The 26,886-nt window shown below is 42.0% G+C and overlaps 1 protein-coding gene across 3 annotated transcripts in view; it reads left to right on the forward strand.

Moving 5' to 3' along the window:
• Clcn5 (chloride voltage-gated channel 5) overlaps window positions 1–26,886 on the forward strand; it is a 172,492-nt gene that overhangs the window by 111,390 nt on the left and 34,216 nt on the right. For 2 of the 3 annotated variants that reach the window (XM_028881332.2, XM_028881333.2), the window contains 2 exons: window positions 1,036–1,182; window positions 25,892–26,043. In XM_028881332.2, coding sequence (XP_028737165.1) covers window positions 1,036–1,182; window positions 25,892–26,043 — 299 coding nt within the window. Of the gene's footprint in view, window positions 1–1,035; window positions 1,183–23,425; window positions 23,679–25,891; window positions 26,044–26,886 lie in introns of those variants that run through there. The other variant, XM_028881334.2, reaches the window with a different exon arrangement.

Below are 26,886 nucleotides of genomic sequence, written 5' to 3' on the forward strand. Positions count from 1 at the left end.
GAACCAATAGAATGAATAATATGTATTAAAGGGGATTTATTAGATTGGCTTACAGGGTAAAGTCTGGATAGTCCAAAAATGGCTGTTTTACATCTTACAGGCTGACAATCTGGTATTTGCTCAGTCCAGGAGGCTAAGCTGGATATCTCAGCAGTTCCAGTCTGGCATTGAAGGTCTGGAGGATTCCTGGAGAGCTACCTGTCTTCAGTCTATGTTAGATATCCGAGGAATCTGGGTCCACTATCAGCGAAGGAATGTAGCAGTTGTAGCATCAGAATAGATGAACTTGCCAGCCACAGTGAAGGCAAACAGGCAAAAAGCCAAGTTTCCTTCTTCCATGTCCTTATGTGGGCTGCTACCTGAGGGTGCCACCCACATTTAGGGTGGGTCTTCTCACTTCAAATAATCTGATCAAGAAAATTCCTCACAGAAATGCCCAGAGGCTTACCTTTTAGTTGATTCCAGTTCCAGATCAAATTGACAACCAAGATGAACGATGGTTAATGATATGATGACAGAGAATGTGGTTTATGAGAGTGAAAGTCACGGTTTAAGCCGTCACCCTTGATTGTAGCTGTGAAATATATTTTTGTTTTTTTAAATTTCTTTTTAGATTTTTACATCTTATTTTATCTGTATAAGTGCTTTGTTTGCATTTATGTACATGTACCACATCATGCTTGGTTCCCACACAGGTGAGAAGAAGGTATTGGTTCCCCCAAAACTAGAGTAGTAGATGGCTGTGAACTACCATGTGGGTGCTGCGAATCTGACTGAGGTCCTCTGCAAGCACAAGTGTTCCTAACCACTTAGCCATCTGTCCAGCCCCAACTGTTGTATATTGTATGTGCATGCCTATGGGCCTGTCTGCTGCTAAGTAAATAGTAGTAAGGTTATAATGCATAGTGTGAGTGCTTTGAGAAATAATAAGCTGTGAAAGTGAAATAAGCCCTGAAGTTGGCACAATGAAAAAGAAAAATCTGTCAGAGGCTAATTATTCATTGTGATGAGCCTGGTGTTTGTTTTTCTACACAGGAGCCATGGATAACAGAGGCTTCCATCAGGGGAGTTTTAGTAGCTTCCAGAGCAGCTCTAGCGATGAAGACTTGATGGACATCCCAGGGACTGCTATGGATTTCTCCATGAGAGATGATGTGCCTCCTTTAGATCGAGAAATAGAAGGTACTATTATTGCTAGTTTTCCAGATATTTGTAACTTGTGTACAGTAGGCACACAGCCTTACAACTTTTAATACATTCTTCTTACCAACACACTGGCAGGATATTGAATTGTCTGGACCCATAGAAAAATTCCTTCTTGATATTCCTTTGATTTTAGACTTCTGTCCCCTCTAGTCCTTGATATCACTGATCTTTTCTCTGTCCTAGTCATTTTTTGTTTTCCTTTGAGGATATCACATCACTGGAATTTATATTGTTTTACTTTGTGTGGGGGGTATGGAGAGGGTGGGACATGCATGGGCCATAATGTGCGTGTAGAGGACAGAGGATAACTTAAGAAATCAGTTCTTACACCATGTAGGTTCTATGGATAGAACTTAGGTTGTCAAGCTTAGCAGCAAGTGTCCTTCCCCACTCAGTCATCTTACCAGTCCCCTGTCCTGTGTCCTCTTTTGAGACTGAATTCTTTTGCTCAGCTCAGTGACGTGGAAATTTATCATTTTTCTTGCTGCATGCATACCCAGGAGTGGGAGCCTTGAACCTCGGGGTAAATGTGTATTTGATTTTAAAAGAAGATGCCAGAACACTGTTCAAAGTGCCTGTGACATTTTGCATCTGAACTAGCTCTATAAGAGTGTTCTGTGTGTTCTACATCTTTGGCAGCTCTTGTTGTTATCAGTAATTTCTATTTCAGCTCTCCTAAAAAGTATGTACCATTATCTCATTTGCCAGGCTTATACATCCTCTTGGGTGAAGTAGGTGCTCAGATCTTACCCACTTTTTAAAACTGTATTTTCATTAGCAGGAAATCATCTGGAAAGTTAAGTGATATCCCAGTGGTTATTTGATTACCTCCTTACATTAGCATTTCTAAGGCTGCGTGCGTACAGTGCATGGTATGGCTGTGCTTTAAGTTCATGTAACCAAGCTCCTATCGATACACATTTTAGTTACTCTCCTCTTTTGTTATTCCAAGTAATGCCACAGTGAACCACTATATTGTCTGTCTGTCTGTCTCTGTCTCTGTCTCTGTCTCTCTCTCTCTCTCTGTGTGTGTGTGTGTGTTAGTTACTTATCTGTTGCTATGACAAAACACCATGATCAATTCAACTTACAAAAGAAATGTTTAATCAGCCTCCAGCTTCAGAAGGTTAGAGTCCATGATGGTGGAGCAAAGACATGGTGTTAGCAACAGCTGAGAGCTCTCATTTTGATCCACAAGTAGGAGGCAGACAGAGGGGGTGGTGCAGAGAGACAGAGACACAGAGAGAGACACATTCACAGAGACAGGGAGACAGACAGAAAATTGGGAGTGTTTTGGAAACATTGAAGTTCACCTCCTGTGACACACCTCCTCCAGCTAGGCCTTACCTCCTAATCCTTCCCAATAAGCTCCAGAAATTAGGGGCCAAGCATTCAAACACATGAGTCTATGACGGCCATTCTTATTTAGACCACCACAGTATATATGTGTATCTTTTAAGCATATGAGAGCATTTTCATTTCATGACTGTATACCAGTGTTAATTTCTTTCACCACTATGGTGTAGAATACCCTAATTTTCATCTTCAATGTGATAGCCTGAATAATTTCTATTAATACTTCTCTTTTTTAACTCTTATTATTTAAGACAGGGTCTCACTATGGTGCTCTGGTTGACCTGGAACTCATTATGTATACCAGGTTGACCTTGAACTCACAGAAATCTGCCTTCTGGATGCTAGAATTAAAGGTGTTCACCACCACCTTTGGCATCTGTTATTTCAAATTTCAGGATTTTTTTCTTTTCTTTCTATCCTTTTTTCTTTTGTTTGGTTTTGTTTTTTGAGACAAGGTTTCTCTGTGTAGCCCTGGTTGTCCTGGAACTCACTCTGTAGACCAGGCTGGCCTTGAACTCACAGAGATCTGCCTGCCTCTGCCTCTCAAATTTCAGTTTTAATTAATGGATTTGAACATAGTTTCTTGTCTTTGCTAAACAGTATAACTTCTTTTTGTGAAGATTTCCTGTTCACGGGTTTTCGTTTCTCTAATGAGCTGATGATCTCATTCATTTGAGTCCTTCAATATTACTGATTTTTTTTTTGGTGTGATGTTGTTTGAATATAGTGTTCCATTTCTGCCTTCTTTCTTTCCTTTCCCTTCCCTCCCAACTTTTTCCCTTTTCCTCCCTCCCTTCTACTTCCTCCCTTCTCATTCTTTAGGCCAGAGTCTCACTCTTTAGCCCAGGAAGGCCTGGAACTTTCCATGTAACCCAGGCTAACCCCTAACTTGTGGCAATCACTTTACCACAGCCTCCCCAGTGTTTATCCCAGCGGTGAGCCACTGTGTTCAGCTAGTTTGTCTTTTCAAACCTCTGTATTTTACAGATTGGCTGTTAATTTATGATGTAGCTAAGAATGACCTGGAATTAGTGATCTTCCTGCTTTCATATCTGGAGTCCTAGGGTTATAGGTGTGTGTCATCAGATCCACCTTGACTTTTTTTTTTATCTGCAAGAATTTTATCTGCTTCTTGTTGTACTTAGGAGCCAGCGCCCACTAGTGTGATGCTAACCTTGATAACACAGTGATGCCCTGTTTTAAAAGATATTCTGTAGGTATCATTATTATATGTGATTATTTGTGCTATAATCCTGTAAGCTCTTACAAGAAGAATCCTTTCATGTCCATGTGTCTGTGTAAAGGATTAGATTACACAAAAACATATATTTGAGCAGGTATTGTGTGACACTATTTCTGGAGAGACTTGAACAGATGTCTACTTACCCCAGATAGGGAGCTCATGATAGATACCACCCAAGTCTAACTTGGTGAAGCAGTGAGCTTCATTGGTTTACAGGAATATGGGTAAGGGGTTACTTACAGGAGTAGAATGACTCAGTGACAGCTGTGGCACTAAAGCCCACCCAGCACAGGGCAGCTTATGAAAACTGGAGCTCACTGTACAACTTACAGGCAGCGCAACAGATTGGGGGTGGTCTTTTCAGGCAGCTCAGTTGGTCTGAGCTTCCTTCAGGCAGCTTGGCTGGTCTCTGCCTCTTCTAGGTGGTTTGACTGCTCTTTGCTTCTTCTAAGTGACTTGGCTGGTCTCTGCCTCTTCTAGGTGGTTTGAATGTTTTTCTGCTTCTTCTGCCAAGGCAGCTTGACTGGTCTGATCCTCTTCTAGGTAGATCAGCTTGTCCGAGAGTATCTCTCGGGAGTCCTTAAACCTTCAATGTGCTTGGGAAGGGAGAGCCCTAGTATATCTGTTCAGTTGGAGGGCATCCTTGAAGCTCTTGAGTTGTTTACTTCCTGAGCTTCAGGAGCTTCCATGCAGGATAGAATGTTTCTCCTCCCTCTCCTCCCTTTAGCACAGTGCTCTTCAATCTGTGGGTCGACCCCTCCAGGGGTTGAACAACCCTTTCGCAGGGGTTGCAAGACCAGATATCCTGCATATCAGATATTTACATTATGGTTCATAACAGTAGCAAAATTACAGCTATGAAGTAACAATGAAAACATTTTTTATGGTTGGGGGTCACCGCAACATGAAGACCTGTATGTACTAAATGGTCGTAGCATTAGGAAGATTGAGAACCACTGCCTCAGAACATTTGTTGTTTCACCTTCTCATACATCCCCTGTGTCTTAACAAGCTTCTTTCCTAAGTGGAAGGTTTTAATCTGTTGTTTCACCTCCTCCTAAATCTCTTGTGTCTTAACAAGCTTCCCTCCAAAATGGAAGGTTTTAATCTTGGAGGAAAAAAACTGCTACACAACAGTGAGCCCTGAAGAATTAATTATTTGGTAGGAAGAAAAAAATTATAAACAGAAGGAATACTTTTGTAGAGGTGTCAACAGGCATACTGTACAGAGAGATGAGACAGAATAGGTAAGTCATGTCCTTGGGTGTTGTGCTGGTTAATTTTTAGTGCCAACTTGACATAATCTCGAGCCACTTGGGAAGAGAAAACATCAATTGAAGCATTGCCTGATCAGATGGCCTGTGGCCATGCCTGTGAAGAATTCTCTTGATTAATGATTGATGGGAGAGTGCCTAGCCCACTGTGGGTGGTACCATCCCCATATAAGAAAGCTAGCTGACAGAGAGGGAGAGAAAGGGGGAAAGGGAGAAAGGAGAGGAAGAGGGAGGAGATCAGAAGAGGACATTGGATCCCCTGGAACTCAACTCGAGTTATTGTATGGTTATGGACCACCATCTGTGTTCGAACCTGGGTCTTCTGCAAGAACATGTATTCTTAACCACTGAGACACCTCCACAGACACAGGTAGTTTTTAAAAAATGTGTCATTTTGTTTTATTTTGTTGAGAAAGAGTCTCATATAGTCAAGGCATGTGCCAAGACGCCTGACATTTTAAAGATATTTTAATCTTCATATTACTAATAGAATCCACAGCTATAGAATGTGTGGATGTAGAAATCCCATAGAACACCTATTACATGGTTAATTACCCATTATCATAGGTACTTGGATGGATGGAAATAAGCCAAATAAATAGATGGTAACTGGAGAATGACACTCTGTCTGTTTGTAGTACTGAGGATTGTACTCAGGGTCTCACACATGCTAAACAAACCTGTTACCACCAGGCTACACGCCCAGCCCCTCTTTTCCTTTCTATTTTGATGCAATAATGTATACCTGGAGTCCTACCACTCTGGAGTCTGTAAAGCTGGACGATCAAGAGTTCACTTTCCACTTTAGTTAGTCAGATAGGCAGAGGGGTGCGCATAACTGTAATCTCAGCACTCAGGAAGTGGAGCCAGGAGGATCACTATTAGTTCAGTGTCAGAATGAGCTACACAGGAAGACCCTGTTTGAAAATACCAACAACAGCAAGAGAAACATGAAATAAAACACATCAAGGATAGAGGAATGCCATAATCGTCACAAGCACTTGTTTCTCTTGCAGAGGATCTGGGTTCAGTTCTCAGCACCCACATGGAGGCTCACAACTATCTGTAACTCCAGTTCCAGGGATTCTGATGCCCTCTTAGGGCCTCTGTTGGGACCAGACATACATGTAGGCTAAAGACCCATACACATTAAAAAAAAACCTAGTAATACCCCCAAAACCTTTTTAAGGAATGCCAGGGAAGGTCCTTGAGGACATGACATATGTTAGAGTGAACACAGCAATATAAAAAAGGTCTTCAGGCATGGTGATGCATGTTTGTAATCCCAGCACTCCAGGGACAGAGACAGGAGGATTACCATAAATTTAAGGCTAGCCTAGTCTACATAGTGAGTTCTAGGCCCACTAAGACCCACAAATGAGATCCTGTCTAAAATAGCCAATGTCCCCTGCTCCAAAAAGGAAAGAAAAGTAAAAAAAAAAAAAAAAAAAGATAATGCCATAGATTCAAAAGGATAACAGGCAAGATGTGTTGCTACACACTGATCATCCTGGCACTTGAGAGGCTGAGGTAGGAAGATGAAGAGTTTGAGACCAACATGGACTACAGAATTAATTCAAGCTATATAGGAAGACCTTGTCTCAAAAATCAAAATGAAGTCAAAAGCAAGGATGACAAGAAATATGAGTAGGAAAGGTATCTCAAGAGATAGCCTCTGAATTTAAAGTTTATAAAAGATAGGTATGTTGTTCGAATCTTTGATGGTCTTTTAATAAAAAACCCAGAGCCAGATATCAGGGTGAAAGCTGAAAGATCAGAGAAGCAGAACAGCCAGCCACTAGTTCTTACCTCTACGAAATCCTCAGCCTAAAGAGATGAGTTCCTGTTTCCTCATGCCTTATATACCTTTCTCTGCCCAGACATCACTTCCTGGGATTAAAGTCGTGTGTGCTTCCCAGTACTGCGATCAAAGATGTGTGCCATCACTGCCTGGCTCTGTTTCCAGTGTGGCCTTGAACTCTGCCTCTCAAGTGATAGGATTAAGGCTGTGTACCACCACTGTCTGGCCTCTATGTCTAATCTAGAGGCTGGCTCTGTCCTCTGATCCTTAGATAAGTGTATTAGGGTACACAATACATCACCACAGAAGTATTTGTGCTTTTATATTTTGTGGTTCTTCTTATTAGTCCACCTCTAAAAAGGCAGTATTTCACTTATATGTGCATGCATCTACAAGCATAGTGTAGCAGTAACTGGCTTTAGTAACTAGTATGCTAGGCTATCACTAAACTGAGGCCTTTACATAAGCCTTCTGGCCAAACCAAAATCATCACTGCTTCTAGTAAAACAAAACGGGGGTCACATTTGGCATTCTCACCAAGTCCTCGTGTGTGTTCATTTTGTTGGCAATACAGAGTCAGGGTAAGTAATTGCTCATTCCCATTTCATGGGCTAGACAAATGAAGCCAACTAAGATTTTTGACATTGCCTGTGATTGTGGAATGTGTTTGTAAGCAAGTAGTCCTCCACCACTTTTCAGTACATTCTTAGAAGTGTTACTACTTCTTGTAGTTTATTAAAATCTGTCCACAAACTAAAGAGGCTTCTTTTTATAAGCCACATGTAAAAATTAGTTCACTTACCATAGTAATGCATTTGTCTTCCTTTGCTTTCAAAGTTTCCTTTCCTTATTTAGTGTCTTTACATAGGATTTCCTAGTGAAGAAGCCATTAATAGAAGAAAAGGCCAGAAAGTCATTGAAACGTGGTGATGAAACTATGCATAAAATTCTATATACTGGGCATGATGACATGTACTAAAACAAAGATAAGTTCTGTGGGATGTAAATGTTATTAAAAGTGGTTCTTGTTTTCTAGATGGCTATATTGGAATTGATTTATGAAGAATGAATAAATCAGTTATGCATGGCAAAGCTAAATGTATTTGAGATAGTCTGTAAATTAGAAAAAACATAAACACGGGGGCGGGGAGTAGAAAATGAATTTGAATTACAGGCAAACATTCAGAGCTGTTCTTGTCTTCCATCCATTCTCACTTGCCTGGGCAAGGCCAGCACTGCATTCATTTATTCTTCCCTTCATTCATTCATTCACCCATCAGTATTTATGGAGTACTCATCCATATAGAAGCTTAGCACTGTACTGTCTGATAATGCTTCTGAATTACAGAAACGGAGCCTGCCTTTTGGAGGTCTAAGACTCCCAGGATGAGGTATGTGGGTGGGGTGGTGGCAGTTTGAGCCATAGGGGGCACAGCAGATATAAGGCAGGATATCTAGCTAGAAGTCTAGATGGCATAACATTGTGTACACTTCATGATCTTATCTTGGAGCCAAAGCACTAACAAGTGATTTCAAAGCAGAGGAATGATATGATCAGGTTCGAGTTTTGGAAAATTGACAGTGCAGAGGGCAAATGAAGGGCAAATATGGGAATGGTGACATTTCAGTGCCTTAAGATTCTAGGCAAGAGATCAGACGGCTTGAAAAAGACGAGAGGGACCAGAAGAAAGGGATAGTGGGTTCTGGAGAAATTGCAGGAGGGAAATGGAAAGGAACAAGGAGGTACTAGGGATAACACAGAAAAGCCTCGGGGAACTTCAAAGCCTAGGCTGGTTATGGAGTAGACGGTGTTCTTTAATACCACCTGTGTCTCGTAGCTTCCTAATGTGTCAGCGCAGAAAAGAATGGTAATAATCAAATGTGACAGAATGAAATACATAACAAGACTTGAAACCCACCAAGTAGACTACAAAGCAGTTCTGTTTGTTCTGCCAAACTATAAAGAACTCATGGTTGCCCTTCAAGGAGAACTGGAACAAACCTTGGACTCTAGCTCCTGATAAAACCCACCATCATAAGCTCAGAATCCCAGCACTTGAGGCAGACAGGAGAATAGCGGATTCTAGGATAGCCTATGCCTCATGGGAAGACTGTCTGATAAAGTCACCCCCAGTTAGGTTTCTCCCCAAGCGATCTGACATGAGCAAATGTGTGGAACTAGCCTAACACTTGGTCTGAGAAAGTGGGTGGGTTTTTCAGCTTTTGTGAGCTGGGGGAAAAAAAACAGGGCCTGAATTAAAAGTACCATGGGGCCACAAACCACATCAGCTTTAAATAATCTTTTTTGCTTTGTTGTTGTTTTTTGGTTTGTTAGTTTTTTTTTTAATTAAAAATTTTTCTTTCCTTTTACATACCAATCCCTATTCCCCCTCCCTCCCCTTCTCCCACCCCACCCCCACCCCTATCCCACCCCATCCCCTCCTCATAGAGGGTAAGGCCTCCCTTGGGTAGTCAACACAGGCTGGCTTACCAAGTTGGATCCAGACCTAGCCCCTCCTCCTTGCATCAAGGCTGAGTAAGGCATCGCACCATAGGGAATGGGCTATAAAAAGCCAGTTCATGTACCTGGGATAAGTCCTGGTCCCATTGCCAGGGAACCCACAAACACATCAAGCCATGCAACTTTCACCCACATTCAGAAGGCCTAGTTCAGTCCCTTGTAGGCTCTTCAGCTGTCTGTCCAGAGTCCATGAGCTTCCACTCATGGTTTGGGTCAGCTATTTCTGTGGTGTTTCCCATCATGATTCTGAACATTCTCCCCTCCCCCCCCGCCCCCCCTTGCTCTTATAATCCTTCCTTCCTCTCTTCAACTGAACTCCAGGATCTTGGCCAAGTGCTTGGCTGTGAGTCTCTGCATTTGCTTCCATCAGTCGCTGGATGTAGGTTCTATGATGACAATTAGGGAAGACACCAATCTGAGTGCAGAGGAAGCCTAGTTCAAGCACCCTCTCCACCATTGCTATGGGTCTTAGCTGGAGGACAATCATGAGTTCCTGGGGTTTTTCCTAGCTGCAGATTTCTTCCCGCCCCCTTAATAGCTCACTGTCAAGATATCTCTTTCATTGCTCTTCCTCCCCATCTCTCTCCCAATTCAGCCATGGCCATCTCGAGCCCTCATGTTCCCACCTCCCCTCCCCTCTCCTCTATTTCCCCACTCCCAGTTTACCCAGGAGATCTTAACCCTTTCCTCTTCCTGGGGCAATCCATGTGTGTCCCTCTTAGTGTCCTCCTCTTTACCTAGCTCCTCTGGGATTGTGGATTGTAGCCCGGTTATCCTTTGCTTTGTGTCTGGTATCCACTTACGAGTGAGTACATACCGTTTTTTGTCTTTCTGGGTCTGGGTTACCTCACTCAGGCTGAATTTTTTTCTAGTTCCATCCATTTGCCTACAAATTTCATGATGACATTGTTTATTACCACTGCGTAATACTCCATTGTGTAAATGTACCACATTTTCTTTATCCATTCTTCAGTTGAAGGGCATCTAGGTTGTTTCCAGGTTATGGCTATTACGAATAATGCTGCTATGAAGTTTGGTAGTTTTGATACAGGGTCTCACTTTGTAGCCCAGGCTCACCCGGTACTTGTTATGTGGTGTAGGCTGCTCTCAAACTCAGGGCATCCCTCTTACCTTAACTTCTCAAGTGCTAGATTGGCTCCCAGGCTAGGCTTCATGATGTATATGATGATATTCACAGGCTTAAAAGCGTCCTTTACTTTTCTTCATAGGAAAATGGGCAGGTTTTGGAATTCATAGCTGTTAAAGTTTCACCCATATAAACTTTATTGAAGTTTATATTTAATTCAGATTTACTTAGTGCTTACCTCATGTCTCACCCAGGTTATCACATCATACAGGGGCATCATGTCTTCTTTAGGCTCCTCTTAGTTGTGACGCATGCTTAGATTTCTGATGTTTCCAGTGACCTTACCAATTCTGAGCAGTAGTCAGGTATTTTATATAATGCCCCTCAGTTGAAATTTATCTGATGTTTTCTCATGATTAGACTGTGTTTGGAGCATTTGGAGATGAAGACCAGTGAGGTCAAGTGACCCATCAATGTGACATATTGTTGGTGATAACTTTGATCACCTGACTGATTTATTTTTCCTCAGGTTTCTCCACTTACACTATTATTGTTTTCCCTTTTTTTCCACTCTGTACCCTTCAGGAACGAGTGAGGGGCCTTTACCTCCTTGAGACTGCTGACATGGGAATTTTGTCTACTCTCTCCCATTCATTCATTGATTCTATCATCTGTATTGTTTTAAACTTTGGGTTCTAATCTACTCCTACTTTATTTTGTTGCTTAAATTGTTCCAGTTTTGCCATTGAGTTGAGTGTTCCCCCTGCCAGTGTGGGTTTGTTTTTAGTGCTCCCTTACTTTTTGACCCTAATCTGCTTTGTTATTACTTTGCTGTTCAAGTACCAAGGCAGGAACTGTATGTTAGCCATCGCTCAAGGAGCCCTGCTTTCCTTTCATCCTAGACCTGATTTAGAAATGAAGACAGGGCACTAGCTATGCCCACTTCTACAAAGGCATTGCTTTTTTTGAGACAGGATTTTATGTATGCTGGCCACATGCTCACTATGTAGCTGTAGATGGCCTTGAGCAACTGATCCTCCTTCTAAAAACAGATTATAGGCATGTACCACTGTACCTAGCATTCTGCCAAGGTCCACTGAATAGATGATGTGTCTGCTAGCACAAAGTAAGTGTGTGTGTGTGTGTGTGTGTGTGTGTGTGTGTGTGTGTGTGTGTGGTCACCTTTATCTACATTAAGCTGAACATAAGATCGTACTGAATGGTCTCAGTCTCTCTCTCTCTCTCTCTCTCTCTCTCTCTCTCTCTCTCTCTCTCTCTCTTAAATTTTATGGTTGGGGGTGACCACGGCATAAGGAACTGTATTTTTTAAAGGATTTATTTTATTTATTATGTATACAGGAGAGAGTGCCAGATCTCATTACAGATGGTTGTGAGTCACCATGTGGGTGCTGGGAATTGAACTCAGGACCTCTGGAAGAGCAGTCGGTGCTCTTAACCTCTGAGCCATCTCTCCAGCCCTGTCTGTCTCTTTTTTAATCCATTACCACCTGGACCATTTTAGCTTTTCTCTTTTGCTTGCCTATAACCTTCTACTGTGACAGTGAGAAACCTACCTGCATTATCTGTCATCTACTATTTAACTCTTCTTTTCCAGTATACATGTGTAGTGGCTTTTAGAGTCTCCATTGGGAAGTCAGGTGTAATTCTAATAGGTCTGCCTTTATATGTTACTTGGTATTTTTTTCCTTACAGCTTTAAATATTCTTTCTTTGTTCTGTAGGTTTAGTGTATTTATTAAGGGTTAAGGGGACTTTTCTAGTCCAGTCTATTTGGTGTTCTGTATGCTTCTTGTACTTTGATAAGCATTTCCTTCTTTAGGTTAGAGAAATTTTCTTCTGTGATTTTGTTGAAAATGTTTTCTGGTCCTTTTGAGCTGTGTTTCTCCTTCCTTTATGCCTATTATTCTTAGATTGGGTCTTTTCATAGTGCCCCAGATTTTTTTGGATGTTTTGTGCCAGTACTTTTTTAGATTTAACATTTTCTTTGACCAAGGTATCCATTATCCATTTCTTCTATGTGTCTACAGTGCCTCAGATTTTTCTCTTCTACCTCTTGTATTCTGTTCTTGAGTCTTGCCTCTGTGGTTCCTATCTTAGTTCCTAAATTTTTCATTTCCAGAATTCCCTCAGTTGGGGTTTTCTTTGTTGCTTCTATTTGCACTCTCGGGTCTTGAATGGTTTTCTTCATTTCCTTCCACTGTATGTGTTTTCATAGATTTCTTTAAGGGGTTTATTAATTTCCTCATTAAAGACCTCTACCATATTCACAGAGGCTCTTTTTCGGTCTTTTTCTTATATCCCAGCTATGTTGGAATACTCAGGGCCTGCTGTGGTAGGGTTGCTGGGCTGTAATGGAGACGTATTGTCCTGACTGTTATTGGGATTTTGAACATTGTAATTCTAGGTGCTGATATCTGGTCTTGTCCTTGTTGAGTGGGTGTTTTGTTCCTTGGTTTCTGTTTCCTCTCTGGTTCTTGTTAGAGTGTTGTGACTGTGTGTTGTCTGTAGGACAATCTTCTGGTGCCCTGATAGTTGTGGATGGTCAGGGTTCTGGGTAAAATATGTTTCTGGGTATTGAGACCTGAGACTTAGGAATGGGGATGGGCTTGTGGTGGTGGAGGGTCTTCACAAGGAGGAGGAAAGCGGGGGTGGGGGGGTGGGGGGTGGGGGGGGTGGGGGGTGTTCCACCAGGATCTTCTTCGGTAGTCCCCTGGGAATGGGGGCAGAGAGTGAGGGATTCCACAGCAGGAGATCTGCTACAGAGCTGGGGATGAGGGAGAGGAGATCTGCAGTCAGCCTGCTTGCTTCCCTGGTCAGAGTGGCCTGTGTTTTCTCAGGGAGTGCCTGCCGGAGCTGGAGGCTGGAACAAAGTAATGAGTTGGGGGAAGGAAGTTTGGAGAGGAAGATCTGTGTGTTCTCTGGAGATGGGTGAAGGATGGGTAGGGAGGCTGCAGAGCTAGAGATGAGACTTGGGGATTAATTTGGAGGAGCAGAGGGAGAGGTGAAGAGCTACATGAAAGGTTTTCGCACCCTGATAAGCCTCTCCGCTGACACAGCAATCCAAATCAGATTGAATTAGAAAAAGCCCTGGTTTAATGGGTGGGGAATTGAGGTGGATTTTCCACCAGAATATTTCAGACTCTTTGGGTATAGGGATGCCAGGGTGCCAGGGGCTGAGGTTGAGCTTCCACCAGAACACACAGTCTTGCAAATCATGCACTATGTATAGCTCAGGCTGCCTTTGAACTCATGGCAGTCCTCATGCCTTACTGTTTGGGATACTTGAAATTTACGCACGGGCATTATTCCTAACTGATTTTTTTTTTTCAGTCCAAGGGATTGAAGCTGGAACCTTTTGCATGTCTCTTTAGCTTCCCTGCCCAGCCTGGTCTGTGGGTCCCCAGGGAGTGCCTGCTAGAGTTGGGGTGGGGCGCAATGAGGACCAAGCAGTAGGTGGGAGGAGGGAGGCTAAGGGGAAGATCTGTGGGATCCACTAGATATTAGAAGAGACTGCAACAGGTGTTGGGGATGAGACTGGGGAACTGGATCTGGAGGAATGGAGGGAGTGGTGAAGATCTGCTGCAGTCAGCCTTCCTGCTTCCCAGGCTGGAGTAGCCTGTGGTTTAGCTGGGAGTGCCTGCTGGTGTTGGGGGCTAGAATAAAGCAATGGTTTAGATCTTTAGAAGATCTGAGGGATCCACAGGAGGTGGGGGCTGGGCAAAAGGGAGTCTTCAGCAGGTGTTCTGTTGCAGAGCTGACGATAAGACTGGGGGATTGGATTTGGAAGAGCAGAAGGAGATGTGAAGGTCTGCAGTTAGCCTGCCTGCTTCTTTGGCTGGAGTACAGTGTTGAGGTTTTCCTTGTAGTGTTTTACTTTTTATTGTCTTGTGCGATGCCGTGTTAACTATTGATTGTATTTACACACACACACACACACACACACACTGCTAATATATAATTACATAATTTGTGTTAGGATTTATGGAAAAGTAGCTGGACATTAAGTTGTGTTTACTATTTGTGATAACTAGGCATCACAGGAGTCAAATTCCTATGGTGACTTTGTGTTTCTTCTTGATTCTGGTTTTGCCTCCATCTAGTTCCTTTAGAAATGATGTGTCTTGCAACTCTTTCAGATATAATTTACTCTTAGAGTACCCGAGCCCTGTAGGTGTGGTGCTGAAGTATGAGGGACCAAGTACATCATAATCAGACTAATTCTTAGTGTTTTACTGGGACTGTGTCTTGTGGCTGTGACCTTCACAAGTTCTCCCAAGTTATTCTCCCTGCCTTCTTTGTGCCCTTTAGCATTCACAATCTACTTCCTTGAAGCCCTGGCCCTGCTGAGTATGTATTCCCCCTCAGGTGAAATTGGAAAGCCAGATGGGGGCTGGAATGGGAGGAATGCCCTTCCCCCAACCGGGAATAAGGCTCAGGCAAAGTATTTTCCCTTGGAGCATGTTTGCTTGTTGTGAAGAAATCTCCGGGCATATTTCACAAGGATTACTCATCCTCTCCCCTCCCTCATCAAGGTCAGGAGAGTTTTCTAGGATTTTCATTGTGAGAACTTGGTGAGGTTTCTGGAAGTAGAGCTTTGGCGTGGCTTTCTCTGATTTATGCAGTTCATTCACGTTGCCTGTTGTTGTTGTTGTTCCTATGGCTCTAACCCGATTTCTTCCAGGTAAGAAGTTCTCAGTTGGGAGTCTTTGGAAAAGCTGTCTCTTCAGTCTCTTCTGTAGCCTCAGTTCTTTGATGGGTCCAGGAAAAAAAAATTATCCATTTTTCGTATTGTCTAGCCTTTTCTTATTCTGAGGGTAAGAATAAGAATTTCTAAACTGTTTACAATGGAAAAACTGAATTTGAAAGTTCCATATTTATTGTTATTTTTATTAAATTTAGGGGGCTTTGGAGACCAGTTCTCACTCTATAGCTCAGGTTAGCCACAAACTCACTATGTATAGCTCAGGTTGCCTTTGAACTCATGCAGTTCTCATGCCTTACTCTCTGGGTTACTTGAAATATAGGCACAAGACATTACTCCGATCTGATTTTCTTTTTTAGTTCAAGGGATTGAAGCTGGGACTTTTTGCGTGCTAGGCAGACTCTCTACCATTTGGATTAACCCCCAGCCTCCCATTTATTTATAAACAGTGAATCTACTATAGCAATCCTTTGATAGTACTGACATTTGTGAGATTATTTTCTACCTTAACTTGTTGAATTTATGTTAAATGGTAAAGGATAGGGGAATTATAATGCTTCAGGGGCATGGACTGTGTATTTCTGAGGACAGATCATTGCCGGTCAGTAGGTCCTCAAAATGTATACTGTAGTCATGTTAGCATGTAGCTATAACTCTAGTTAACCATGTCCTAGAAATGCTGGTTCCCACTGAGGGACTAGGTTGTTCTAATCTTCATCAATGAGCTTTTCTTTTCCAAGGATTGGTAGTATCATTTTATGAATTTGCCAGAGGAGTACCTTCAGATAGCTATGCAATCAAAATACTATTTTGAATTCCTCAAAGATAAGGTCCTGTCAAATATTTCTCAGTATAGTATGAAGAACCAAATGAAAAACATGTCTAAAATAATAGAACATGAAGCTCTATATTGTGGGGTGGGGGTGAAGGGAAAAGGAAGGGAGAAATGATGCAATTATCATCTTAAAAAATACGAGGATACAGAGTTGGGTGGGTACATCTTGGAAAAGTTGGGGGTAGTTAATTTGATTAAAACATGTAGGAAACTCTTAAGAAACAGTGTTGTGAGCATGTGCGTGCGTGCGTGCGTGCGTGCGTGCGTGCGTGTGTGTGTGTGTGTGTGTGTGTGTATTTTAAAAATATGAATACCTGCTTTGTTTTAGAGATGGCAGATCTGTAAGTCACCAAGATGAAGGCAGTTGCCAAGGTTATACAGCTAATGCAGTGTAGAGCTACAATTATAATTTATACCTTCTCAGTGCTGGTCAATATGTCCCTCCATCACAAAGACCTTCTAATGGATTAAGCCACCTTCCTGTGAAGGCTATCCTTCTAGTGTTCCCAAGAAACTATGTCCCCATCTGTCTCTAAATACTCCAGTGGTCTGCCTCCTGGATGATGAGTCTGCTCTGTGCGTCTTTGCATGCCCTTTCTCTCTATTCTGCTGTTACTCTTTTCTTTGTTTTATCATTTTTTTGAGATAGTGTTTCTTTTAGTCCTGCTGTCCTGGAGTTCGATCTGTAGGCTGGGTTGGCCTTGAACTCACAGAGATCTGCCTGCCTCTGCCTCCTGGGTGCTGGGCTTAAAGGTGTGCGTCACCACTGCCTGGCTACTATTTTTCTTGTAAAATCATTCCTGTGGGCTCTGGAGAAGCAGCTTAGTTGTAGGAGGAGCACTTGCCTAGTGTGCACAAGGCCATGGGTTTCACTTCACTCCCAGCATTTAAATATATAAATTCATATGATACAATCAGTGAAAATAAAATCTATTTCAATATCATGCCAAAGTCTCCTCTTCTTCCTACTCCAGATACAGCTGCTAACAGGGATTAGATATGACCCTCTCAGTTCAGTTATTTCGGTGTCTAGTCCCATAGAAGGACTGATTGTCTCTATCTCTCTGATGTTTAAGACAGGGTCTTAAGCTTAAACTTGTGGCAATCCTCCTGCCTCAGCCTCCCAAAGTGCTGGGATTACAGGCATGCACCATCATGCCGGCTCTTTATTTCTTATTTTTCTCCTGTGGTAATGGGGACCAAACTCTATATATGACATCACGTTCTTCCTGTGGATCTAGGAAGGGTCTCCTGGCTGGTACTCTCTCTCTTGAGGTTTTTCTCCTCATCATAGAATTCGTTGACAATCTCTTATTCCTACCTTTTTAATTGTTTTGAATATTGATGGGGAAAACCCAGTATAGACTTAGTTCAAACTTAAAAAGGCAGAGTCGTGCTACCCAGAGGAGTAGCATGTGGTTTGTAGGGCAGTTTCTTCCTGTCCATTACATTACCCATCCTTATGTCAGCCCCATCCGTGTGTAACTTTGGGAATGAAGGAATGAAAGACAAGTAGTGGAACAGGGTACTGTTTGTCATAGGCCTAGTGAAGCAATTGAGGAAGCTGAGGCAGGGCTATTGCAAGTTCAAGAACTGCTGGTGCCCAAAACGACACAGAGAATGCTTAAACAAACAAACAAACAAACAAACAAATAAATAAATAATAAAAAAGAACTTCTGGTGCTGACAAAAGGAGTTCAGAGTCACCCTAGAGAGCTTAATGAGATGTGGCCTCAAAATAAGTAAAAACGGCTCATTTCGTGGATGACTTGCCTCCCGCATATGATGGTATGATGCCTAGGTTAGTAGTCAAGTGCCTTTAGTTCCAGTTCTGCATTAGTTTGTGTGGCACTCCAATTAGTGGAAACATGAAGATAGCAATCTGCATGTTTGTCCTAACGTGTCAATTAACACCCTGGCTCTACTGTTATCGAACCCTTGTTGGGTCAGGAACTTCCAGATTGGAGCAGATATTAGGGGTAGGAGACATAGAAGATGTGACTCCTAACAAATGTCTATGGCTTTGGGGACGAGGGATATATCTAGTAGAAACAAAGAATGAGGGTGGTAGTACCAGAATAGGTATTCATGCTTGTCTCCAGGCTTCCCCATCCCTTTCTTTTATGCTTTACATTCTCATTTTCTTCTCATAATTCTTAAAGATCCTTTGAATAGTGTTACAGTTCCATTATGTAGTTCCCCATCACTCTTTTTATTGTCTGTCTGTCTTCAGAGTTAGGGGAAAGCGTTGCATCTTCCTTGTCTTTCCTGCATCTTAAATACTTGTCAGTTGTAGGCTGCGGTGTGACTAAACCCAAACTGAGGATTCCTAAGGGAAGGGAGTACAGGGGTGAAGTCAAATCAGAATCAGTCAGAGTGCTCATTGGGTATGGCATTGGTGTGCTGTCTAGGGACGCCAGCTGTTGGGCTCTGGGAAAGCTCAGGAGTTTCCACGGGATGGTGAAGGGGACTGTTTGGGAAAGGAGGCATTTAGAGGGATGATGGTATTTTAGTCTTTAACAACTGGGATAGCATATAGATGCAGAGCAACAGAATAATTTACCATGAATAAATACTTCAGGCTCCATCTAAGTATTTCACAGTGTTGCAGGAATCCTAAATGGTGTTATAATAAAATCCCAGATATCAGGGTGAAAGCTGAAAGATCGGAAAAACAGAGCAAGCCACAGCCACCATCTCTTACCTCACCAACTCCTCAGTCTGAAAGAGCCTCTGCAAGAGTGTGAATTCCTGTCTCCTCGTACATTCCTTTCTCTGTCCAGCTCTATCACTTACTGTCTCAACCTTCCTAGTGCTGGAATTAAAGGTGTGTGATCCCAAGTGCTGGAATTAAAGGTGTGTGCCACCACTGCCTGGCTGTTTCTCTTTTAGACTGAATTAATCTCATGTAGCCCAGTGTGACCATGAACTCACAGAAATCCAGAGGGATCTCTGCCTCTGCCTCCCGAGTGCTAGCTAGGATTAAAGGTGTGTGCCACCACTGCCTGACCTCTGTGGCTAACTCTGTGGCTGGCTCTGTCCTCCGATCTTCAGGTAAGCTTTATTTTTTAGATTGCAAATATATCACCACACAGAGTATTTTGTATTCAGAGTATTATGTTTTCTCTCCAGAGTTTAGATGTGAGGCCCAATTTTGGCCACTGCATTTGGGTAAGTGGGAAAACAAAATAGAAAGCAAAACATGTTGTAGATGAAAAGGTACCATAAATGTTGACTAATTATTAGGGATTTACCTGTAATGTATTCTTAGGCATGTAGTTGAAGTGGGTGTGATACAATATATGTTGTTGGGAATCTTGCATGGAAGAACCAGTAGAAGAATGGAAAAGGGAAAGTAGGTGTGGAAGTGAGAATTGGCCCATAATAGGTTCCTCATTTTTACTGTTGAATGGAAGGCCTTTAAATGGCCACAGGATGAGTATCTTGTGCTAGGCATCATGCTGAATTTGTAGTTGTAGATAGAGTTATACCTTTGTAAAAATATAACATATCCCAGTAAACCCCCAAATCTCATTTTTAAAAGACTGTTTCCAAGTTCTTTGATACATACCAATAACCTAGTCCCTTTCTTTGAGAGCTTATTTGATGTTGGAACAAGTGACCCTCCCACAACTTGTGATGTTCCTAAAACAACCCTTCAAGGTCTACACATGAGGTTTTTTTTTTTTCTCTCTCCTTTCTTCTTGTGTTTTTGTTATTATTTAACTAGTTCACTTAATCAATTACTAGGTAATCACTTAATCAGCCCCCTAGGGAAATTTCTAATGGCTTGTTGGTTAGGGATTGAAATAAACATCATTCCCAACTTAGAATTTATATTCTTGCATTTTAAAGGGCTTTTCTAGTTTTAAACATAAGATGATATTTTGTGGGTTGGGGGAAGCCTAGGAAAGGCCTTCTAGAGCAGAAAGCAGGCTCATGGTTTCATTTGTATGCATCCTTATTCAGGCAGTGTTTTTCTAAAGACCTAACTATAACTTGCAGAGAAGGCTGTTTCAAACTTGACTCCCTTTTTCCTAACTGTTTTACTGTATGTTTACTTCTGACTCAGGCAATGCAAATCAGTCTTTGAGGGATTTTTCTTTTTATAATTTAACTAGACTTTTAAATCATTTTCCTGTGAGAACATCAAATTACTTTCTGTATGTAACATTCACCATGCCATCAAAGCTTGAGATAAATTTTGTTGGTTTTCACTTATCTGAGGCAAAAATCTAGGCTCACCTAACTACCCTAATTTGGAATGTAGACTCTAATTTTACTCCGAGTTCTTGTCAGTGTATATATACACTAAATTAACTCATAACACGCTTTTTTAAAAAAGGGGTTTGCATTCTGTTCCTTTAATTATATCTTGATAGTTGCCCCTACTGCCCCTTTTGGCCACCAAGTTTTATGCGTTTCCTCTGTGTTGTAGATTAAAAGCGCTAGGTAGAGAAGTCAGCCAGCAGGAGCAGCAGCTTCAGTTAATTGTCAGCCCCAGACACCTGGTGGAAGACAAGAGCAAGCCACTTAACCCAGCTAGCTCCTTGAAGAAGCCTCAGAGTAGCAGCACCATTCACTGTCACCGCCACACCTGAAATACGTTGTATTTCCTAGTCTGAAGCTTGTGGTGAATATTTTTAAATCGCTTGTCCACACTTGCCCTGAATGCTCCTTGAAAGGGTGTCACTGCTGAAAGTTTTCAAAACATCATAGTAAGGAGTCACAACTGGGAAGCTACCAAATAATCTGGCTAGATGTGTTTCCGAAAGGTAACTAACTGTGCCTGGCTCTAAATATTGACTTAATTGTGTTTTTATCGTATGATACATCCGAACTGGGAAGCATTTTGTGTTATTACCCTGCTGTCAACTGATCTGCACCGAGCAGTCTGTATAATGAACATATGTTAGGGATTACAAATCTGGCAGAGAAGGGGGTAGAGGCCAGAAAAGCAGGGTTAAAGACTCAGCATGTCAGACGGAACCTGGTGACTCATTTCTTAATCTACATTGTAATGAAACCTCCTTTAAGCACGGAAGCTGCACCATGCCTACCTACTAACCCTCTACTACTCAAAAGAAAGCTTTACTTGGAATAGGAAAAATTCCCACTCTAGAAGTAAGTGCTGGGTAGGCCTTTGTAACCCTGTGGGCTCTGTGAAAACTTTTAATTCAAAGTTGTTGACGTGGGTTCAACTATGAAAACTATATAGAAATATAAACTACTTAAGTGCCTAAAATATGCTAACTTCATTGTGCTACTTGATGTCTGCTGAAATGTGAAATTCTAGAAAAATGTTTGATAATGGAGGTGATTGTCAGTGGTCTCCAGATACTATAGGTAAAATTATGATTAATAAAGATTAACTTGCAGGAGGCCTTTGAGGCTGGGCATATAATTTTCTTCTAATCTGATAGACTGAACATTTAGTTGTGTAAGAGGATCACACTAGGCTTACAAATGATTGTTGCTTTTTTTTTGCAATGTTTTAACTCCCTGCCACTTAATAGTCATTTCCACTCCATTTGAATTCTGTTCATTAATGCTGTATTAGTTCATCAAGATATAATTATGATGAACTAAAAGAGTTTAAACCTCATTCAGTGCCTTACACTTCATAAAGTTTTGTCGCATTAACATTTCAGAATGTATTAGGCCTTAGGAACTGATGAGATTAATAACATTTCCAAGCCCTCCATGTAGGGTCTGATTATTGGAGCACACTGTAACTGGGTTAATGTTAAACAGTGGCTGTCCTGCTGATTCACTTAGGGAGTTGAGAGATGACAGTTTTATTCTTCTTTCCTGGACTGGCCTTACTGCACAATTAATTAAGACCTGCTTAAAAATAGCCTTCAGAATAGGGCCAGAGAAGGGAAAGCCTGTAAGATAATGGAACCATAATAGTAAATTTATTGTCAGGGCTGCAGCAGACACACAACCAGGTTGGATTAGTGAATAATACAGACCACATTGCTTTTTTTTTTTTAGAACACTGCTAAGAGACCTCTCCCACGTCCTTCCTTCCCTCCCCCTCCTTCCCCCCTTACTTCCCATTTCCTCCCTCCTCTCTCTCCCTCTCCCTGTCTCAGTCCCCCTTCTCTCTGTCTCTCTGTCTCTGTCTCTGTCTGTCTCTTTCTCTCTCTCTCTCTGTAAGACCTCACCATGTAGCTCAGGCTGTCCTCAGATTTGCAGCAATCCTCCTGCCTCAGATTCCTGAGGCTAAGAATTACAGTTATGTGTTGTTATCCCTGCATTTTTTTCGGTTATAAAGATTGAATCCAAGGTCTGTCAGGCAAGTAGTCTACCAACTTTACACACACACACACACACACACACACACACACACACACACACACACACACACACGAATGTCAGAAGCCTAGCAAGTACCCTCCTCTGGACCCCCCAAAGTTAAATCTGAAAGCGCGCACAGCTGCATTCAGCTTTGTACGTGAATGCTGGGGATTTAAAATCAGGTCCTCATGCTCGTGAAGCAAGTGTTCTTACCCACTGAGTTATCTCCCCATATTCCGAAACAATGTTATTTTTGAAACAGGGTCTTGCTACGTTGTCCTAGCCTACCCAGAATCCCAGGCTCAGGTGATCCTTCTCCATCAGCCTCACCAAGTAACCGGGACTTTAGGTGTGTTCCAGTGCACCTTTGTGTTTTTCTTTAATTCTGATATGCACATAAAAAGACACACAATACAGATGTGTGTGCTTTAAAGAATAATTGGAAGATGGTCACTTGTCATCAGAGGGAGAAAAAGGGCCAGCATTTCAGGAGCCTTACTTTTCCACATGTTCTTCACAGGCTGCGGCTTTCTCTCGTCGATCCTGCCTTTATTTTTGTCATTTTCTTCCTTCTGCTTGTAATGCCATCATTTGTGTTCCAAAATTGAGCCTGGCCTGTGACTGGGTTCGGGAATAGCGACATGATGTTAGGAGCTCTTTTAATCTCTCAGCATTGTGATTGTGAGGTTTTATGCATGTTATTGTGGTGAGTTTTAATTCATTTTGATTTTATTTATTTTGAGTTTTGAGAGAGGGTCTTTCTATGTCACCGGGCTGATTGCAAAGTCGCTAAACCTCCTAAGTGCTAAAATTACAAGCATATGTCACCAAGCCCAAGTTAGTGGCACAGGAAAAGACTTTTCTGCATTTGCCTTCATTCCCTTTTAAATTAGGATCCTAGTAATTCTAAAGTTTTTTGGACATTTCTACTTTGATTTCTGGTTCTTTATGCTAAATGAGGTATGAAGTATAAAACTTGTCTGGACTCTAATTTTCTGAGCCGCCCACTTACCAGTTTGATGGCATTTGTTTAGATGAGGCTACATCTTTAAGGCTTCTGTGCTAGGTTAGAAAATCTTCCTTTCTCCAAGGCCGGTCCAAGGGTCTGGTCATGTGATCTCAGCGGTGACATCACACTCTGACCAACCAGGAGCACTGGTGGCTCTTTAGGTGGCGTTTGTTGCTGTGAAAAGCAGAGAAAGCAGCAAGTGCCCTTGTAAAGCACCCCAGAACGGGCCTCCTGTAAAAGCGCCTCAACCCAAATGAGCAAATGCAGGCTGCCAAGGTTGTTTCTTCCTTGAGGCAGAAAAAAAGAAAACTGTGATCCAAGGTAAGCAGACTGAGCCCAGCCCGGGACGGAAGCATGCTCCGGGAGCAGGGGATCTGGAGAATTGCAAGCAGTCTGTAGTAGGATTCTAATCACTGCCTGCCCTGTGCTAGGGGCCTGAGAATTGCGTCTCTAGCAGGAGACAGACGACAAAGGAGGATGCGGTGGTGCTCATGTTACCTAGTGATGTAATAGGATTCGCTTTTTCCTGCCAGGATGCTGTTGCAGATCTTCATTTTGCCTTAAAGCTGGGGGTGGTGGAGGAGCTCATTTGATATATGATGTAACATTAGACAGCTATCTGATGCTTCGCAGAATCTTTCACAAAATGCTGTCTTTTTTTTTTTTCTTCCTGAAAGGAGAACTCTGAAAGTAGAGCAAATTCAATGGAAGCATAAACCTGCTCCGAGGAGCCAGTTTCTGGTTGTTTGGTGTCCTGCGTTCGTGTCAGCATTTAACTTGGGAATGGAAAGAGCTCGATTCAGCTCCCTCCTTCCCACATACTTTCTTTTCTTTCTGCCTGTTTCCTAGCTGGCTTTCCCCTGCCAAGCTCTCCAACATAGCAGCTTTCATCTTTATCAGTATGACACTGACATGATAGGAAATGCTGGGTGGTGATTCAGCAGACATCCATTTTATGGCCAGGTACAAGTGAAGATAGGAAAAGGACTTTGGCTTGAGGTTTTAAGATTAACTTGTTCACCTCCTCCACACCACTTCAGTGACTCACCCACCCACGGATGGTGAGGCCTCTGCTGAGTTTTTCCTTTCAAATCTGGGGATTGCTTGTACAAAGTGTGCTGAATTAGGCATTCAATGGACTTGCACAGTTGATACACCAGGTTCAATTTCTCTCGTTCATTCAAACTTACGTCATGAGAATGCTAAAGTTGTCTAGCTGAGTTGGACAAGGGGATGGTGGAGAAAGTCAGCAGAGGCCAACTTGGGCATTTACTGAAGAGGGGTTCATTACCTAAGAGACTGGATGAAGCCTTGTCCCTGCCAAGATTGGTGCTGCAAATGTGAGATTTGGCTGTGTGAGTTAAATGATGGAATTACTCTGCATTCTCCCTGTGTGCATTTATATAGATTTCTCAATGCTGGTTTTACATTTTTAGTTTACTAGCAAAATATTGTTCCATCAGATGATGTTGCCAAAATATTTTGAACAAGTTTATAAGCAATACTTACCATGTGTCAGTACAACTGCTTAGTTTAAATATTCCTTCATCCTTGCCATTTGTTGAATGCATTTTGGTTCATCTGATGTTTACTGACTATCACATATGTGCTCAGAGCAAGAAATGGTGACACATTCTTATAATACCAGTTTCTCAGGAGGCTAAGATCGGATGATCACAAGTTCTAGGCCTGCCTGGGGAATGTAGTGAGACTTGACTCACAGGGGAAAAGGACGTGGTGGAGAAGGCTATGGTGAATTCATTGTAGAGTAACTATTGAAGATGGGCGAGTCTGGAAAAGGAAGATAAAACATATGCACACATAAGGAACTGTAATGGAAAAACTAAATGCCAAGCAGACTAAGAACCATAATTAGTGAGTGCACTCAGATGTTGCTTAGTTGAAGGATTAAGGAAGGACAGTTCATTGCTAAGCTAAGCATTGTTGTTCAAATCTCTACTTGTAAATATTTGACTTCCCAACATACTGTGGAAAAGTTCCTACCATCCCATTATATTGGAGATCAAAGCATTCTATCTATTGAAGGAAAATTTGTACATTCCTAACCAGCTTAACTCTTGAAGAGGCCAGCATTCTTTCTTTCAAGTCTTCAGCCAGGCAAAAGCTACCTCCGAGGATTGAATTACTGCCTTACAAAGTATAAGACGGCTCTTGATGGGACACATTTGCAAAGACCTTGGAGCCTTTCATCTCCCTTCCATGAACTGAAATACCTAAACTGCTCCAAGCTCCTTCCTGTTCTTTGTTCTCTAGATACTTTTTTTTCTATTACACACTAGCTTCTGTCATCTCTCTCTTTATACTGTCACTGTCCTGGGTCCCTGTCCACTCACAGTACCTTTAGCCACTTCTCATTTGAGCCTAGACCACAGAAACTGAGTGTGATGGACATTCCCAGTATGGGATTATATTGCTTCATCACCACACCTCAACTGTAGTCATCGGATAGTTTAGGGGGACATTACAGTTTTTGACTGCCTGTTGTACTGATGTCTGTTTGCTGTTCCATACAGGGAACAAGTCATACAATGGTGGTGGAATAAGCTCTTCAAATAGGATCATGGACTTCTTGGAGGAGCCAATCCCCGGTGTAGGGACCTATGATGATTTCAACACCATTGATTGGGTGAGAGAGAAGTCTCGAGACCGAGATCGTCACCGAGAGGTAAGGCAGTGCTGGCAGTTGAGGAACTGTTCGGAAACATGGGGGAGGAAAGGGAAAGAGCTAAGTTTGGTCTGTGCTTCCCTTTTTCAGCCCCAGAGCTGCTGGCAATCTAGCTTCTATTGGCAACATAGGGTTTCTTTCTTTCTTATTCTTTTTCTTTCTTCCATTTTTCTTTTTAATTTTTTTTTTGAGATAAGTATTACTCTGTAGCTTAGGCTGGCCTGGAACTTACTTATGTAGTCCACACTGACCAAACTCTTGGATTAACAGATGAGAGCCACCATACATGGCTTCATTTTGTAATTAATATATTTCTATTTTTAAAGACATTTTATATATAATTTTCATCCTTGGTTTTAAAACTTGTGTCTAATGATTTATTTTCCTGTAGAATACTGTTAAAAGGGACATTCACAGCTCTGAAATGGGTACATATGCCTCTGCATAGGTGAAAATAAATGTGCAAGATTTTCTTCTCCCATCTCATCTCCTTTTTAAGGTCTTTTCTCTTAAAGTGGGATCTCTAAAACCAAGGAAAGTAAATGGGCTTTTTTCAAAGGAATAAAAAAGCCAAATTACCCTAATCTTAGAGTGTACTAAAGAATATGGGTTCAGCTCCATAAGATTATAGCTCTTCTAAAACCATAAAACAGGGGTTGGGGATTTAGCTCAGTGGTTAGAGCACTTGCCTAGCAAGCCCAAGGCCCTGGGTTCGATCCTCAGCTCCAAAAATAAAAATAAAAAAATAGTTTAAAAAACCCCATAAAACAGAAGTAAACTTATGCATTCAGCACCAATGAAACCACAAGACTGATCAAATTCATATCCAAGACATTAATTTAA

This window comes from Peromyscus leucopus, chromosome X (genome assembly GCF_004664715.2).
Source record: "Peromyscus leucopus breed LL Stock chromosome X, UCI_PerLeu_2.1, whole genome shotgun sequence".
NCBI classification, from domain to species: Eukaryota; Metazoa; Chordata; class Mammalia; order Rodentia; family Cricetidae; genus Peromyscus; species Peromyscus leucopus.